We start from the raw sequence: 19,352 nt of genomic DNA on the forward strand, positions 1-19,352 counted from the left end.
AATAATAGATTTCTACCTGATAGCTTAAGGACATTCATGTAATATCCTAATTATTTAAATAGAAGAATAGTTGTAAAGAACACTTTCACTTCCTTGGTGACTGGCTTTAATACAGTTTATGTTCTCTCTCTCTCTCCCCCTTCTCTCTTTCTCTCTTTCTTTCTCTTTGGTCAAAGAAACAGGAAGTACAGTTTATATTCTCCTCCCTAGACAGGAATCAAAAGAGACAGTTTAGAATGGTTTAGACCCACACTTTCTTTTAGTTCCCTTCTAGTTCTGGTCTCTGCACCGCTGCTGATAACTGATGGAGCTTTTTGAAGAGGCGCTGCAGTATCTCATTTCCTCCGGGATACCAGGTAGGTGCAAGGCTTCAAAATCCCTGTGTTACATATTTTACAATACACCATTTAATTCTGTCTTTGATTAAAACTTTAATTCATATTGGTATTTTAATATGAGCAGTTTATTTCTTTAAAAGTAAAAATGGGCTTGTAGTTAATCGATAAGACCGACACCTGTTGATATATAAATATATAAATATATATATTAAAAATTTGCTCCTTAAAGCCTTTATGATGACTCTAATCTGAAGTGCTGTTAATTGGCGATTTCCGAGGCTGGTAACGCTGAGTGAACTTCTCCTCTGCAGCAGAGGTAAATTAATCCTGCTTTCCTGGGATGATATTCACGAGAGCCAGTTTCATCATAGTACTTGATGGGTTTTGCAAATGCACATGATGATACTGTTCTTGCAAGAATTATTTCAGAACAGCTGACCTCCAAGTTGTTGTTACTTGATAAATTAATTCCACCTGCATTATTTCATGGTTTTAAAATCTCCAGTAGTGTTCAAGAAGGTAGAAAATAAAGCACAAAGCCAAAAAAAAAAACCCATTGAATTAGAAGGTGTGTTTAAACTTTGACTGCTAGTAAAAGAGTTCCTTTTTTTTCATGTTAAAGGTTCCTTCTTTCTCGCATTGCAATATTGAACATGTAATCAATAAATAGTTTTGGGTTAAAAAGAAAAAATCCCTCTTTTTTTTTCCTCTGTGTTGGTAGTGGTGGAAAATGATGCTGTGGATTCAGAATTCTCTCATGATGTGTTTGGGGATGAGACCGACTGGATTCCTAACAGCACTGAAGAGGTAGCAGCATTCCCAGACACACCAGTGAGTCAATCATCTATCACGCCGGTTTTCAAAGAGGGGTCTATTATTTATTTTATATGGAAACAAGTAGCCTACACATTAGGCCTGATGTGTTTTCTCATTGTAAATGCCATATGAATTAATAAAATGATTTTTGGCTCCAACATACCCTAGATGGGCAAATGTTTGTTGACATGTGACCATCACACTCATATTTACGCATTATCTAAACCATAGCATTAAAATCTCTCTTTACTGGAACTAATGAGCCAAACATGTTCCAGCATGGGGATGCCCATGTACACAAAGCAAGGATCCTTGATAACATGGTTTGTCATGGTTGAAGTGGCCTGCACAAACCTTTTACCTCAACCCCTTTTGCACTTACATCTTTGGGATGAATTGGATTACTGACTGCACCCCAGGCAGTACTTAGAATTGTGTATAAATGTATAATGAATATGAAGAAGTATATGAATATGAATGAAGAGTTATTATTAACAGTTCTAGAGTGAAATGTTTCTGAGTGACTTACATGTTAAAATGAGGTGTTTTTCCAGATCTGTAAAAGCCCAGAGGACATGCTGGACAGAAGACTGCAGCTACTCAGAGAGATTTTAATCAGTGAAGAAACCTACCTAAATGAGTTGGAAACCCTGCTTATGGTAACACACACACACACACAAACACACACACACACACACACACACACACACACACACACACACACACACACACACACCAACACATATGCGCAAATAGATTAATTAATTCATTTATTTATTCATTCAGTCATTTATAGTGTGTGTTATCATCTGGGTCACAGTGGATCTAGGTCTAAGTAAAGATAAATATGACAGCTGAGAATACCATGAAGGTGGCTTTAGAAGGCACTGATACCAACATTTTTTGTGATTTTGTTTTTTTATTTCTTTTTTTAATCCAAGAGTTGTTGTTTAAAAGTGAGCGCGATTTTAACGTTGGAAAGAGGGGAAATTGATCCCCTGAGTCTACAATAATGTCTTACTGTATATATACACTCAGCAAAAAAAGAAACGTCCTCTGACTTTCAACTGTTTTTACTTTCAGTAAACTTAATGTGTAAATATTTGTATGAACACTAAAAGAGTCAACACCATAAACAGACATAAACTAAAAATGTTTCCCAATGTGTCCCTGAATGAAGGGAGGCTCAAAATCAAAAGTACCAGTCAGTATCTGGTGTGGCCACCAGCTGCTTGAAGTACTGCAGTGCATCTCCTCCTCATGGACTGCCTATTGCGGACAGTCTGAGCACTGATGGAGGGATTGTGTGTTCCTAGTGTGACTCGGGCAGTTGTTGTGGCCATCCTGTACCTGTCACGCAGGTGTGATATTCGGATGTACCGATCCTGTGCAGGTGTTGTTACACGTGGTCTTCCACTGCGAGGATGATCAGCTGTCCTTCCTGTCTCTCTGTAGCGCTGTCTTAGGCGTCTCACAGTGCGGACATGGCGATTTATTGCCCTAGCCACATCAGCAGTCCTCATGCCTCCCTGCAGCATGCCTAATGCACGTTCACGCAGATGAGCAGGGACCCTGGGCATCTTTCTTTGGGTGTTTTTCATAGTCGGTAGACAAGTCTCTTTAGTGTTTTGCGTTTTTAGAACTGCGACCTTAAAGGCCTACTTTCTGTAAGCTGTTAAGGTCTTAACGACCATTCCACACGTGCATGTTAATTATTTGATTATGGTTAATTAAACATGCATGGAAAACATTGTTAAAACCCTTTACAATGAAGATCTGTAAAGTTATTTGGATTTTTACAACATTACTGTTGAAATACACAGTCCTGAAAAAGGGACTTTTTTTTTGTTGCTGAGTATATATATATATATATATATATATAGACAAAGATGTAGGGGCCATACCAGAAGATATGTTAGCGGAAAAAAAATAGAAGGCCATGTCTTTTAACTGATGGAAATGCAGTTATTATATTTTGGTACTCTTGTGCTTAGCTCATGCTTTATAAATTCTCACAATGATATTTTTGATCATTGGAAAAAAATATTCTTCCTCTTTCAGTTTTGTCCATGGTCAAACAACTTCTTCCTACCAGTCATAAGTAGAATGTGAAGAACTTTTTTTCTTCTATGTCATAATGGGTGTAAAGGCAATAATACTAACACTGAAAAACTCATTTTCATTAAGTTGTAAATGATATGAGTGAGTGCCACTACTGTAAACTCTCAAAGTAGTTGAGAAGTCATCTGTATGTTTGTTTCCACATGTTGGTTTTGTTTAGTTTGCTTACTTGCTAGAGCAACATGTGTTTGTTTGCTAGTATATAGAGTGTAAGGGACTTCCTTTAATTCTTTAAATAGATTAAACACTTACATTTAAATCATACATGTTGGTCTTACCAAAAGATGCCTCGCCCACAGGCCAGCTGATGCGTACTCAATTAATATTATGAGATACATTTTTCGTCTACTGGACTATTAGCCATTTTACCTAGCAAACCTACTGTATTGAAAAGCATTATAGACATTGAATTATTGACTGTCAGGCCTCCACTACCAAGATATAATCACAGGATGTAAGAAATTGACCTTGCATTGCTTTGGAATTGAGCCTACAGTCTCACAAACCACATTATCTGCACATTGTTGCACATGGGACTGTTTTTGTGGTTTAAAAAAAAAAACTTCTATATTGTTAACAATGTTCTTATCATGTAAAAAGCAAATAGCTCTTGGCCACACTGGCTAATGAAGAACAACAAAAGTCTGGTCGGTTTGTTTCCTCTTATTTAATGCAAATGTTAATATGGATAAAAGTAGTGTGGTTACTGCTTTGCAATTTTTGCTTTTTCCAGATATATGGGACATTTCTCCACACTTACCTTCCTTTCACTTTCCTTTATCTTTTCCCAGCCTCTGAAGGCTCTCAGGGCCTCGGCTGGTACATCCCAGCCTGTGTTGTCCATTGAGCAGATCCAGACAGTATTCTACCAGCTGCCAGAACTCTTAGATCTTCACACTGAGTTTCACAACAGCCTTAAAGCTAAACTGAAATTGTATTCAGATCTAGAACCAGGCCTCCCCATGCAACTGCGCCATGAAGACATTGACCTGTCTGTGGGAGAAATTTTCATCAAATTTGTGAGTTTGCTTTTTCTTCGTTTATGTAGCATTTCTTTTGAACCAGACACTATTGGTTTCGCCATAGGTAGTAGGCTTTTACATGTAGTGCATATGTATTTCTTGCACTGGTTATGTTTCACATAATTTACTTATTTTATCATGTGATTTTTACACATGATTAATTCATTGTCAGGATCATTTTTGACATGTATAGCATCTGGTATTGTTTACTTATGTGTAAAAAATGGTGAGAAATCAGTTTACAGCATTGCTAACCTCCTCTGCCTAATTTAGTTTCACTCTGGTAAACAGCTTCCTATCACAGTACAGGTATGCACTATTTAACCAACAGATTTGAAGAGAGCTTTGCATCTCATGTCACTACAGTATTCCACACAGCTTTGTTAAGCAAATAACATGGTGTTTGCACAACGTCCTAATTGCATAAGTTCCTATTTTACATAGGCAGACAAGCATGTAATTATTACTAGAGTTAATGCAGTGGTGGTAACAAACCTCTTTAAACTTTCTCCAAGAACCCACTGAACATGTTTAAACCACTAACAGCAGTCACTGTATTGAACAGGAAATATTTTCACTTCACTGATCATGTGACAGAAAGTGATGCAACTAGCTCATCATGATGCATTAGCATCATACTTTAAAAGTATGGCGTTCATTTATTCTGTTTTTTTTTTCATCCAGCAGTCGCATGATCAATAAATACAAAGGGGTTCATTGGCATCCTCATATGCCCACGCCACAAGATGAAGTATTAGTATTTTATCATCCCAACATTCTGTACTAGTTCATCTAACCATAGAATGTTGTATGGTTTTTTTTATATTTTTCACAAACTCCTATATGGATTTGCTCTTTTTGAAAAAACAAAACAAAAAACAAAACGAGGGTTTAAATATTGTGGTATACCCCCTTGTATTGCCTTCTCCTGTTTTCTTTGACACAGAAATGCCTCCTGAAGTATGTTCTGTGGTACTGTGGTAAACAACTAAATTAACAATAACAGATAATACTAAAATCCAAATATTTGGATTTATACTTTTACATTTTAAACATGAACACATACTGTATTACATAATGTCATGTGACTTGTAGGTGAGCCAGTTAGGAGTGTACCGAGGATTCATTGATAATTATGAGAATGCTGTAAAAATAGTGAAGAAATGCACCCAAGCAGACCAACGATTCCGAATTCTCGCCCAGGTTTGTATGTTGAGCTTCACTTTTAGTGTTTCTCTATCAGAAAAAAAAAAAAAATCATGATGTCATTATTATTATCATTATGGTGTTATCATTATTTAGAGCATGAAGACCAAAGGATCAGACAATTCCAAAGCCATGTACACCTTTGAAGGTAATAGAAGAACAAAAGTTTTTTGTTTTTTTCCCAGTTACCCTGTCATTATTAAGTGTCCATGTCAACCATGTCTCATGTCACAGCTCTCCTATACAAGCCTCTGGACAGAGTGACTAAGACTACTCTTGTACTGCACGTAAGAAAGTTATAATTATCTTGTGTAGATTTGATTCCATGCTTAAAATATGGTTTTATTTCTGTAGTTCTCTGATCTTCTATTTTGCAGGTCTCATGTGACTATCCTTCCTTTACAGGATCTGCTAAAACACACTCCAGCTGATCATCATGACAGTGCGGTCCTACAGGAAGCACTACGTGTCTCGAGCAGCTTCCTGTCTGGGGTTAATGAGGGATCACAATGCAAGACATCTGTCACTCTTAGCAGAGGAGAGGTACTGCACACACACACACACACACACACACACACACACACACACACACACACACACACACAGAATAAATAACCCACAAATTCTGGTAAAACTAAAATGTACTTCGGACTCCTATGAGTACTGTCTCAAAAACTGCATAAACATTACATAATTAACATGCTGTATATCCTAGCTTTACATGATGCTGAGTAAAAACCACATGCTTTTATGATTTTAATACTTGGCTAATAGGTTATCTTAGACTACTGTACGTGTTCTCAGAATGTGGCAGCCAATGTCATGGTAATGAAAAGAAAGCCAAAGCATATTACCCCGGTCAAACTCAATTAAATTCATTTTTAGTTTCATTTGTAAAGTTCTTTAAACAGTAGACATGCTCACAATGACAAGAGATAATATTTAAATCCTTAATGGGCAAGCCACTGATAAGGAAAACAGAACTGATAAGTCTTCAAAAAACAATCGGAAAAAACCTGGGACAAATTCACTCGAATGGGGAACTCAGCGCCTTCCGGGTGACACCCTTGCATGATTATTAAGACTTTAAGACTAAGATCTTCAGGCTACATATACATATATCAATATGTACATACATATAATCAAGCAATAATAGGTGAGTTGTACCACTGTAGGTGAGCATTTCTTAGGTATAAGATATTCAAACTATTCAAGTGAGACTGAGTGTTCCAGTGAGTATTGAGCTTAATCTGTTTTTGTCAAAGTGTACATCATGTGGGAGTGTCTGCAAAAGTATTAAGCAGAAGTTGAGCATCAAGGAGAAGCAAATCTTGTTCAATCTACATTCTTATCGTGTGCAGATTTGCACTGATAAAACTGTTCTTCTACTTCTGATGTAAAAATAGTAAAGCCTGTTACAGTATATATTGCTGATAGCAAAGCTATAAAGTCCATCCAAGGCAGGTTCCTATTGACCTAGGGGGATTTTTTTCTTGTATTACTCTTAAATTCGAATTGTGTCCACAGTAAGATTGGAAATTCAGTGTAGTTCTACTGTGTGATATTTCATCATCACTGTATAGCCAAAGGTAATTCAATAATAGATTAAGCTATCTGCAGGCCTCATGCACACTGTCAGACAACTTGAACCAAAGAGTTTCTTTACAAGTACAGATCTATGCACATTTGTTCACAGTGCAAGCTGCAAAGTGTGATCACACGTATACAATTAGCACCCCATGGGCAAACCTGATACATATAAATTAGTAGTTCTACTAGAGAAACAAGGTCACAGCAGCATATGAACCATAACACCAATTTAACCACAACATCATTAGAGCTTATCCACTGTGTGTGTGTGTGTGTGTTTTGTTTCTCACAGAGACGGCAGCTTATGCGTGATGGATTTGTGGTGGAGATCTTTGAAGGTGGGCGGAGCCTTAGACATCTTTTTCTCTACACAGATCTACTACTGTGTGTCAAGCTGAAGTGTGGGACTATGGGGTGAGGGAGACTTGGATAATTCTTTGTAAAATACGAAGTGATCCTTTCATTTACTGTATTGAAGATGGTTCTTACTGGTCCTGTGTGTGTGTGTGTGTGTGTCAGGAGGCAGTCTTACTACAGGTTTTGTTGGTATATGCCAATAGCCGGACTCAAGATGAACTGGGCAGCAGAGCAGGAAGCATCAGCTGACCTTCAGCTTAAAATCAACCACATGAGATCAAAAGTGTTCCAATGGAGGCAAGCGCTACAGCAGTTCACGGTAATGTTTTTAGGTGTCAGTATGAGAGTTGTAGCCCCATACAGTATGTGTCAGGGTGTGATTCACTGGATGTTCTGATAGCATTATGTCATTGACTTTTTTGGAAACGTGCGCTACATTGTCTTTTCTGTGGGATTGAACCAGACAGGTTAGTCTTTGCTCCCCACAGGTGCAACCTTGGTCGCCCATGATTTTGTCACCCGGTTTACTGGTATATCATTGATAATCAATGTTAATTAATTCAGCTGGTGATGGTGTCAGTCTTGCAGCTGTAGACACAGTTTGACAACATCTCTTTCCTTTTGTCAATAAATGGAATAGCATAAATAAAAATCTGGTCTAAATGATTCAGGTGAACTAGATGCATGGAATAATGATAAAGCACAGGTGCATAGCTGCCTGTGCCCAGATTAGGTACACAATATAACCAAAGGTATGTGACACCTCACCATCCAACCCATGTGTAGGTCCTTTTTAAACTGTTGCCACTGAAACCTGGAATTAAATAGAATGTATTTTATGCTGTAGGTATACGATTTTCCTTCACTGGAGGTAAGAGGCATGAGCATGTTGCAACATTACAATTTCGATGTGCACAGAGTGAGTTTCATGAAGAAGTGGTTTTGATAAGGTTGGTGTGGAAGAATTCTAATCGCCTGTTATGAGCCCTGACCTCAACTCCACTGAAAACCTTTTGGTTGAATTGGAACGTGAACTGGACAGTCTGTTTGATCAGGGAAAGGGAGATCAACTTTGAAATGGGATGCACAAAATAAGTGCACATGGGTGTCGTGATAAGAACTGCATAGTCCCAGCAAAGATCTATAAACCTTAGTTATGTTTTTAATTTTAAAAGTATTTTAAGTGTAAAGTATGTACTTTGTGTGTTACAGAAAGAGAAGAAAGATTCTGTCTCTCGCGCTGCTGATCGCTGTAGAAGGAAGCTTGAGGAGTATGAAATTTGGCTTCTCACCCACAAACCTTCTTTTATTGTAGAGCTACATAGCCCAAAGAGCAAGGTGTGGTCCTGTTGCATAGATAAATAAAGACGAATATACAAACATTAGAGTTTGCATAGAGTCTTTTTTGAGTGATGCCTTACAGATCTCTCTCTCTCTTTATAATTACTATCTTCCTTTAGAGTCACATTATTCAGTTACATTCTCTGTATGAGCTGGACGAGTGGAGAGAAGCAATTAACAACTGCAAAGCAGAGGGTGGGCAGAACTGTGTACTGAATATCAAAGTGTGTTGTCTCACAACGTATTATTTAAAATGTCATGTCAATGTGTGTGTGTGTGTGTGTGTGTGTGTGTGTGTGTGTGTGTAGCTGTAGAGACAGTGCCACCAGATTTACTCTCTCTCACCAACTCTTGTGTGAAACTAAGAATGACTCAACAGCTGCCCCTCTCTTGCCTCAAGCCTGGTGAGACCCTTCTGTTTTTACACACACACACACACACAACACACACACACAACACACACACACACACACACACACAACACACACACACACACACAAGCACACAAAATCCACAACCCTCATTAAATGTTCCATTTAATTCTCATTCTCTCTCTTATTCTCACTTTCGCTCCTGCAGACAACGAAAAGAACAGCATGTGTGGGAGTGTGTTTGTCATTGTGCATTCAGCCTGTGGGTTACAGCAACCTGCCAGTAAGTTCTCATAGTCACATTCATATACAGTATATACACAACAACATGACATATACTGTACAATCACCAGTTTTAGTTCAACTTTCTGGAAAGGTAAATAAAACTACTAATCTAATCAGTTAACATTTTTTTCACAGATATTTTTGTATATTAATTAAGATAAGGGGTGTTGGAGTCGAGGGGTGTTTAATGTTGTATTGTGATGAGACGCTTAGCTGCATTTTAACATTTGAATGGTGCAAACATTTTAAAGGAGGCTGTAAGTCTGGGAATGACGACCTCGGCTGAGATGGCTCGGAACCCACTGCAGTTGTTCCCGTGAGCATTCAGCTAGTGAAATGCCTGATCCTTAAAAACGCCTTGATTCTTAAATTTCTCTTATAACTTAAAAAGAATCAGACACCTGCCTAACAATGCAGCAAAATTATATACTAAAACAATAATTGTTGTACCTTTAACTAGCATTATTTGTTAAATTATTTGATTTTTAAATCCTTTTGCATTTACCGTTGCACATTACTGTTACTCTGGTTTGTATAAAGTATTCAAGGTGACAAGTGCAGAAGGTGGTAAATGGGGGGTATAGGGGAATTGGAAACTTTTAGCAAAACCTGTAACCAGTAATCTTGTTCAATATTAGTAAGTGGTTAAGGCATTAAACTACTGGTCTAAAGATTCCAGTCTTAAACCCAACGACCACCACATTGCCACTGTTGCGCCCTTAAGCAAGGTCCTTAAGTCTCAACTGCTCAGATGTATAATGAGATAAAATGTAAACCGCACTGGATAATACCGTCTGCCAAATGCAGTAAATATTGTTACTAATAACTAAATGTGACTTAGCTGTATTAGCTGTTGAATTTAATTATGTGACAGATAATCATTTCCAGCTAAGAATTTTTAAAGGAATGCATTAATGTCTCTGAGTGATTAACACTGATTATATCATTACATTCAACCTGTCAAGAGGTAAGTGTATTATACAGGAAGTAGATTTAAGTTGTGAAGTTGATGTGTTGGAGGGCGGCACTGCAGTGGAGTGGTTAGCACTGTCGCCTTGCACCTTCAGGGTTCAATTGCTGGCCAGGCTCGATTCTCGTCTCTGTGTGCATGGAGTTTGCATGTTCTCCCCCATGCTTGGTGGGTTTCCTCCGGGTACTCCGGTTTCCTCCCACAGTCCAAAGATATGCAGGTTAGGCTAATTGGCGTTCCCGAATTGCTCGTAGTGTGTGAATGGGTGTGTGAGTGTGTGTATGTGTGTGCCCTGCGATGGATTGGCACCCTGTCCAGGGTGTACCCTGACTCGTGCCCCTAAGCCTCCTCCCCGAGCCCCTGAATACACGATAAAGCGGTTTAGATGATAAGTGAGTGAGTGAGTGAGTGAGTGAGTGATTGATGGGTTGGAAGCAGAATAAAAGTGTATGGATCTGAGTGACTTTAACAAGAGTCAAGCTGTGGTGGATGGATGATTGGTTTAGAGCATCTCCAAAACAGCAGGTCTTTTTCCCAGTCGCCAGTGCACAATATCGGACAATAGTGCTACACACAATATTAGGCAATGGTTTTGATGTTACATGAGTGTATAAATGAGTAGTTTATATATAGTATGTGTCTGTATTAGGTGTATATACATGTATGTATTAGAATAATGAATAAGGTTGTACAGTATATGTGAGCTAAAAGCAGTGCAACACCAACATTTTTATTAATAATAGCAATATCAATAAAAAAGAATTACAACCAATTTGATAGTGCTTTACAAACTTTAATATGGTTATATGTTTAAAAAAAACTTGAAACAATTAAAAACCCCTTAATTCTGCTTTGATTGTTGGAACGTCAGCCCTAAGTCTGTCTGTATTTCTTCTTGACTGCAGGTGTCTATGTGTGTGTAGAAGTTGATGGCTATGAGATTTTTGACAGGAGAGCTCAGACTTGTCTTTCATCATACAGTCTAATGCCACAGTGGGATCAGGTATAGACTAAACAGGCACAAACATGACCACATTCTTTAACATAACCTTTCACTTATTTTATTTGTATTTTACATATGACCAAAATATGACCAAAATGAGCTTATTAAGGCATTGAAAAACAATGAGCTTCCTTAAAGCCTTTCTTCGTTTCGTATGATTGTGAATATGAACTTTGTAATAGATAAATTTATCCTAAAAACAAAGCCTTAAGTAAAATAGTCCCTATATTGTGTGTACCTGTGTGTATGTTAGGAGCTGGTGTTCAAGGTGGATGGAACCAAGAACCTCCGCGTGGTGTGTGTTTCTCAGACAGACGAGAACATTTTGGGCAAAGCTATGATAGAGGTAAAATGTAGATTCTTATATAAAGTTTAATTGCGGAATTAGATATCTGAATTTTAAAAAAGAAAATCTTTAAAGGAAACAAAAGGTATTATAAGCTGATATAAAATATTTGTAAGAATATGGTCCCAAAAGTGTTAAAAATGCAAATGTCAAAATACATAATTTTTGTTATATAAATATACATTTTGAATGATACTGCAAAATGCTACAACTTCAAATATCATAGTTTTGTTATATGGTTGTTACGTGGTTGTCATCTCTTGTCCTAATTTTTTTTTCGGTAAAAAATTCTCTTGTAATTGTTGTAAGTGTATCACAGCCAAATGCAGCAAAAGCAATGCTTGTGATAGTTCAACACTTCTTATGAAAAAAAAAGTAGTGATTGTCAATCAAAATGTTCTCTGGTTGACAACCATGTGTGCCGGCAGACAATGATTTGCTAAAATAAATAGTCTGAAAATGAGATTTATCTCACTTTGCCGTCAAACTGTTCATATATTAGTTTAACATAATCACGGACCATATGGATACATGGTCTATATATTACATAGTCATATAATTGGATCGCACTGTGTTACATGAGGATGAATTTTTATGTATGTTTGTCACAGTTAAATCCTGTTGATATGCTAAAAAAGTGGAAGAAAATGAACATAAATATGGGCTCCATAGAAGTGATGCTGTCAGTTAAATACTCACCCCATCTGCTTGAGACACCCAGCTCTGCCCCCCTCCAGAACAAGCCTGTGTTCTCTGTGCTGATTGGAGATGTAGCAAGGTAAGAATTCTTCTCTTCTTTTCACACTGTTCAACTCTTTCCTTTTTTTTTTACCTGTGAAAGATAATGCTGTGCTTAGTAAAGGGCAAAATATACAAAAATGGATAAAAAAATAAATGAAATCTTATTGGTTTCTTACATTACTTGCATGTTTATAGGCATTACCAGTGCATATAAGATCAACTTAATCTTAGTCTTCTCAGATTGTGTCACACTGTGCACCAATTGAAAACAATTCATTTATCCCTTTTTGACAACCAGAACGTGACATGTGGCTGTCAGTGACGAGTCTATAAGGAAATCTGGTTATGTAAGACTGGAACTGGATGTTAGAATATGGCAAAGTCATGAACTTCTGCAAAAACGTAAAAGTACACTTTCGGTCACGTTCAGTTTTAGTTTCCTGTATGATTTGTTAAGTGAACATCCTTCTGTGTGGTTTGTGTTTGTCTATTGATTTTACTAACTATATAAACTTGTCTTCTTTTGTGTGTGTGTGTGTGTGTGTGTGTGTGTGTGTGTGTGTGTGTGTGTGTGTGTTTGACCACTACAGACAAGAACGTGTCCTGGTTCCCCATATAGTGCGCTCCTGTGTGGATGAGGTTGAAAGAAGAGGAATGGTAGAAGAGGGAATTTACAGAATTTCGGGAGCCACCATCGGGATCCAGGCTCTAAAACTTGCATTTAACACAAGTAAGTGTGTGTAATGTAAGAGGTGTTAAATGATCGTTTTTAATCACAGTATTAACTCTGTGACATAAAAAAAAGTGAAGTTATCATTTTGTGAACCAAAATCTAAATCTGTTCTGCACACTGAATAGTTTAACTTAATTTTCTAACTTTTGAATTAATAAAAGTATTGTCTTGAAAATTTGACCCTCCCATCCTGAGTGATTTATTTACACTTTTTGTCTCGTTACAACCACAAACGTAAATGTACTGTATTTTACTGGGATCCTATAATGTGATCGACCAACACAAAGTGGCACATAATTGTGAAGTGGAAAATGATAAATGGTTTTGGCAAATAAAAACGTTAAAAGTATGCCATGTGTTTGTATCCAGGCCTGTTTACTCTGATAGCCCTAACTAAAATCCACTGGAATCAACTGCCTTTAGAAGTCACCTGATTAGTAAATATAGTCCACCTGTGCATAATTTAGTATCTCAGTATAAATAGGTTATAAAAGATATCCCAAGCTTTGAGCATCTCACGGAGCACTGTTCAATACATCATCTGAAAATGGAAAGAGCATGAAACAACTGCAAACCTATACACGTTTCTATATTTACATTTGTGGTTGTAACATGACAAACTGTGGAAAAGTTGAAGGGATATGAATAGTTTCGCAAGGCACTGTACGTTTATTATATATAAAACAGATCGAATAGTGCCTATATAGAGTAAGACTTTCAGTCCACCCTGTTTTTACCCATTACCCGTGTCCCTCTACTGTATCTCGCATTGCTCTTCTCTTTCACTGTTCCTCTCTGTTACGCAGATTACTGGGAAGCTATGAGTAAGATGAGAAATGTGGATGTGAATGTAGTGTCTGGCACGCTTAAGCTATACTTGAGAGAACTGCCTGAGCCTCTTATCCCTGCTGCATATTTTCAGAGGCTCTCTAAAGCAATGGGTGAGTTTCTCTTCTTTCAATCATTCCCACTTCTCCACAAACAAACTGACACAGTGTGTACCTCAATCAGATCTGACTGACCAGGATCTCAGAGTGAGCACGATGTTGTCTGAGCTTCAATCCTTCCCTGACGTCAATCGCAACACGCTTCTCTTCCTCTTACATCATCTTAAACGGTAACTTCCTGTTCTAGAATTGTATTATCTTCTATTGTATTGTCTTTCATAATCACAGCCGCATGCCCGGTTTAGTCTGTAAACAGTATCGTAAGCTGAAGATCTATTCTTATCTTATCTTTTCTCCAGCTTTCTAAAACCTTTGCCTCTCTTATAATAATTCTTTCCCTCGCCCTTTTTGTGTGTTTTAGGGTTGCAGAAAAGGAGGAACTGAATAAAATGTCTCTGAGTAACCTTGCCACAGTCTTTGGCCCCACTCTTATGCGCCCCCCAGTGGCCAGTCTAGATCAGTGCGGTCCAACAGTGGACATCTCTCAAGAGGTTGAGGTTCAGGTCAGTTCTAGCTCCCATTCTGCATCTCGACATATCTCAGTTATCTACAACACTAGAAGAATGGAAGCTGCATTATTGAGGTAACAGAGTCCTTGTGTACGTGTCTTTTCTCAGGTCCATGTGATTTACCGCTATCTTCAGATTCCAAATCTTCCAGAAGCTCTCACTACAAAACCACTTGACACTGAGGAAGACTCATAAAAGTTTAAATTGTGGTATGTGTGTTACGTATGTGTACACACATACAGTACATCATAGGCAAAATTAATTCTTGTCAAAGTTCGAAGGCAGTTACAAAAAATATATACCATGTATATTTATTTTATTTATTTTAAAAAAGATTCATTGTAGCAGCTTGCACACTGCCTGTGTAAATGTAGAATTTTTTTTTTTTTTTAATAATGAAAATTAATTGATTAGTTGTGCCGTTAGATCAGTTGGTGCATTTAGAGGTTGTTCTGAGTATGAGCAGATTCATGGAATGGTAAAATCTGTCTTTCAGTATTTAATGGAAATATACGTAATTACTAATATAAATATTTGCTTGGTGTAAATAAATCACTTTCATCTAGACAGAGTGTCAACATCTAGACATCTATCCACAATAAAACTCCTTAAGACTTCACCCTGCCATATTATCACTGGAGTTTCTTTAATATTTTAAAATTGAACTGACTAAATAATCTCTGCCTGCTGTTTCGTATTTAAAATGGCAACAGAAAATATGTAATGCCATTGTGTGTTTGACATTGTGTCTATTGACTTGTTAATTGTAGTAAATTCCAAAAATTCTGTCACACACAGGTTAGCTAGCTCGTTTACCTTACTTAGCCAAAGCTATTCAAATTTTAGTAAATTATGGATGACCAGAGGAACAACTAGTAACTGCCAATAAAATGCTAGTACTGATTTTTGTTTGATTCAAAGCATAATTTGCTGTATAATTACCAAAACAAATATCTTGGCATGTCTTTGAAGTCAAAACTGAAGAATTGCTGAAAATACTTATCAATGCCAAACCGGTTAAACCACATACTATATAGGATTAGCATTACCCAACTTAGATCAGCATTACCCAACTTAGATAGATGTACACTATTTACATTAATAGCATTTGCAAGATGTTAGTGCGGCATCCTAAAGTACTTTGGAGTTTCCATCATAAACCAAATCTTCAAACAGATCAGACTTTAGAAATACACGGGCTATGAGAGACTACAAGGGATGTTCAAGTCAGTCTGGGACTTGTGATTGTGCAGAATAACAGAACAAAGTTATGTAAGTAAAAACAACTTTTGTTTCTTTATATAATCTCCTGCTACCTGAATGCACTACTGTCTGGTTATGATGAAAATGTAATAGTAGAAAAAAAAAAATCCTTTTATAGCCTAAGCATGCGGAAATTGCTTGGAGAGAGGTCAGGACTGGGGATGTAGCAATAACTATACACACAGTCATTCACAAATATCACTTGCATATTACAGAAACTTGTCTGGAAGTTATTGCCACATCCTCAGTCCTGACCGCTCTAAAGCCATTTCCACATGTTTAGGTTTAATAATAAAATTATTATTTTTTTTTTTTTACTATTAAAGAATCTAAAAGTCTCATCGCTATACTGTGCTTAAAATCTTCTGTAAATGTCAATCAGTTTTACACGTTCATTTATCCTAAGTCCTAGTTTGACTTGAACATCCCTGTTCAAAAGAAGTTTAAACAACAAATAAAAACGTATTTTACGTATTACTCATAACAGAGCCGTTCTGTTCTCTCACTGTTGGCACACATCAATGAATCAGCGTTCATCCACTAACTAGACTTCAGTTCTGTAGTTGATCCACTAGGTGGGACAGTAAAACCCTGTAACGTCTTGCCGTTCAAGACCCTGCCGATTTAGGGTTCGTGGCAACTGTCCAACATAAACACTATTGAGTCACCAATAATCTCTTTACCATCGCTACACAAATCTCCACACACCATCCAAACAAATCAATCTGCTATGGTTTCATTTCAACAAGACCGAGCTAAGAATTACATCCTGCAACACATCTGGAGGACACGCACACATACACATAGCGGAATGTGTTCTGATCCATCTCTGCTCATACAACAGGGTGTTAACTTTCATCATCGCACACACCACCTGCTTAGAGTAGGCTAACCGTTTGTCTCCCTCCAGTTGTGCGTTTGATCTGTAAACCTGACTCTGGCGCAGAAAACCCTCTTCTTCCAAAAAAAATCCAAAAAAACGGCAGACGGGAAAAAGCCCTCTGGTCTTAGACATGCACAGAAACACAGTACAAACATTGACATAGTAACAATGAATGTCAGATTAAACTGTCATAAATCAGCAGTTCTATGGTTCTCATAACTAAACTACAATCACACAGGAGGGAATGAGAATGAAAAAAAGAGCCACAGCTTCCAATACCTTGGCTCTATCTTTCTACAGGCTCTTGCAAGCTCAGGAAAAGAGCTCAAATGTCAGCAAAGAGAGAATCCAGAGTTGAGCTCATGAAATCAGACCTGATTATTGTAGAATAGAGGAACAGTATCATAGACACAAACGGCCCCCAGATGTGGCACCATGTGCCAGCTTTCAATTCAGAATAAGCTTGTAGCCGTTTCCCTCAGACAATAAATTCACAAAGGATAGACGTTCAACATCATGCAGAGATAAAGTGAAAATGGCAGCAACATTAATATTTATCTTTATGCTGAACATGCATTCCTGTCAAGATCCTGAATTTTATTTACTGAGCAGCTGCTGAGGCAAATATATCAACCCTGACATATCCGCTTTCTTTTTTTCCGCTTTCAATTTGAAATATCATTGTACTGATTATTTTAACACAGTGTTCATGCAGTAATGCAGGTTGAACTATACAAATGGTACTTCTTTTGCTAAAGTTTATGTAGGGCTTGTGGAGGAGGCCAGGGGTGGAGGGTCTCGTTGCTATGGATGCAGTACATTCATATGAAAGGTATTCATGCTTGGGATCAAGTGGATTGACCCGCTTGCTCTCGGGTTAACAGAAGCCGCGTATGTATCTGGTTCCCTGCGCTAACACGAGTGTCTGTGGTTGGAGAAGGGAGAGTGCCTGTCTGAGTATGAGTGTATGTTTTCGAAACACTGTGGGAAAGATTTCCGAGTATGTTGAGGTTTAACTTTTGGTGCCGGTGCTCAGGCTTTAGTGATAGAAACAGATGGGTGGGGCGTATCATTGAACTTTGGCTCTAGAGCTCCTAAGTCTCGTAAAAACTTTTTCTTGCAAGGCAGTAAACATAGAGCTCAGAACATGGTGTTTATCCCACACTTCCTCCCTGTGTGTGTGTATAAGTAGGTGTTAGTAATAAGGCATGTTCATCTGTCTGTAGGAACACACTCTAGCTTGTTCAAACACAGAAAACAGAGTATTGAAAGACCACACTAGTGGTCTTAAGTCAAGTATATGTTTGGGGGCTCAGTTGGTGCAAAGTATGTGTTATTTGAGACACACAGTTGGCATGTAGACAAAATACCGAACATGTCGGTGTAAAAGCATGCATGTGTGAGGAATACTTGAGCAGACATTTTCGTGTAGTGCCAGGAGCAAAGAGCTTTAGGTTTATACTGTTAAGAAAACTATATTGCAGGCAGACTGAAGACAGGTGCTGCCTGCACAAATACAGAGGGACCCTTAAATAAATCACCCAAAATGACATGTATAGTAATCCTTATAATTAACACACATGTCCTCAGCTGCGTCAGAGATGTATTTTGTGATAAAATTCAGAGTTGACATTTTTAGATTAAATGTATTCCATGAAATTGGCTGTCCTGTTTTCACTGGTTAATAGTTTTTTACATTACTAACAAGATCTGCTGATCACTGATAGTGAACTCAGTGGGATTTAGCTTTCATTTAATGTCTACCTTAATAGAATGATGGAGCAGTGCTTTAGTCCATTAGCTCTCACACCTGTTTATCTGTACACTTCACCCAAACGGATAAAGCACAGCTTACAACCGCTGGCAAAAATTATGGAGTCACAATATGTACAGGATGTTCGCTAAGCTTGTTTACTTCATAACAAATAAACATACTATATAGTATATATAGAAATGGCCTAGTCAAAGTTATACAGGGGGACATATATATGTCCCCCTGTATATAGGGTGGGAGTTTGGGTCTGAACTTTGACTAGGCCATTCCAATTTTGACCAAGCTTTAGTTGTCGAACAGATGTGTCTCTAGCTTGCCTTATGCTTGATAGTGGGTAGTGGGAAGTGTTTCTGTTGAAATGCTGTTTGATTTTCCACAAACATAGTACACGTTATGCCAAACAAGTTACGTATGAACTCATCTGTCCATAGTACATTGTTCCAGAACCTTTGTGCTTTGTTCAGTTGCAGTTTTGCAAACCTCAGTCATGCTTCCATGCTTTCTGGCAACCCTTCCAAACAAACCGTACTGTTCAATTTTTTTTTAATTGTGCTGTGGACTTTAAAATTGACCATGCTCAGTGAGGCCTGTAGGGTCTGAGACGTAACTGTTTTTCTTTGTATCTCTCATGGGGTGAATGTGCTGGGATGTCTACTTCTGGGAAGACTTGAATGTTTTCCACTTGTGAATAATTTTGCTCACTGCAGAACATTGAATTCTAAATTGTTTGGAAATG

General features: G+C 37.8%; 1 protein-coding gene across 1 annotated transcript; it reads left to right on the forward strand.

Annotated features, from left to right (window-relative positions):
- Positions 1-184: 184 nt before the first annotated feature.
- Positions 185-15,320, forward strand: si:dkey-33c9.6 (active breakpoint cluster region-related protein). Its single transcript, XM_053504435.1, has 22 exons — positions 185-356; positions 1,060-1,169; positions 1,709-1,813; positions 4,067-4,294; positions 5,393-5,500; positions 5,600-5,651; positions 5,738-5,790; positions 5,909-6,046; positions 7,386-7,507; positions 7,613-7,769; positions 8,663-8,788; positions 8,911-8,986; positions 9,100-9,195; positions 9,371-9,445; positions 11,323-11,420; positions 11,674-11,766; positions 12,378-12,544; positions 13,098-13,237; positions 14,047-14,181; positions 14,252-14,357; positions 14,549-14,690; positions 14,805-15,320. Exons 1-22 carry the CDS (start codon positions 305-307, stop codon positions 14,889-14,891), a joined length of 2,466 nt encoding a protein of 821 aa, XP_053360410.1. The 5' UTR covers positions 185-304; the 3' UTR covers positions 14,892-15,320.
- The last annotated feature ends 4,032 nt before the right edge of the window (positions 15,321-19,352 follow it).

This window comes from Clarias gariepinus, chromosome 1 (assembly GCF_024256425.1).
Source record: "Clarias gariepinus isolate MV-2021 ecotype Netherlands chromosome 1, CGAR_prim_01v2, whole genome shotgun sequence".
NCBI classification, from domain to species: Eukaryota; Metazoa; Chordata; class Actinopteri; order Siluriformes; family Clariidae; genus Clarias; species Clarias gariepinus.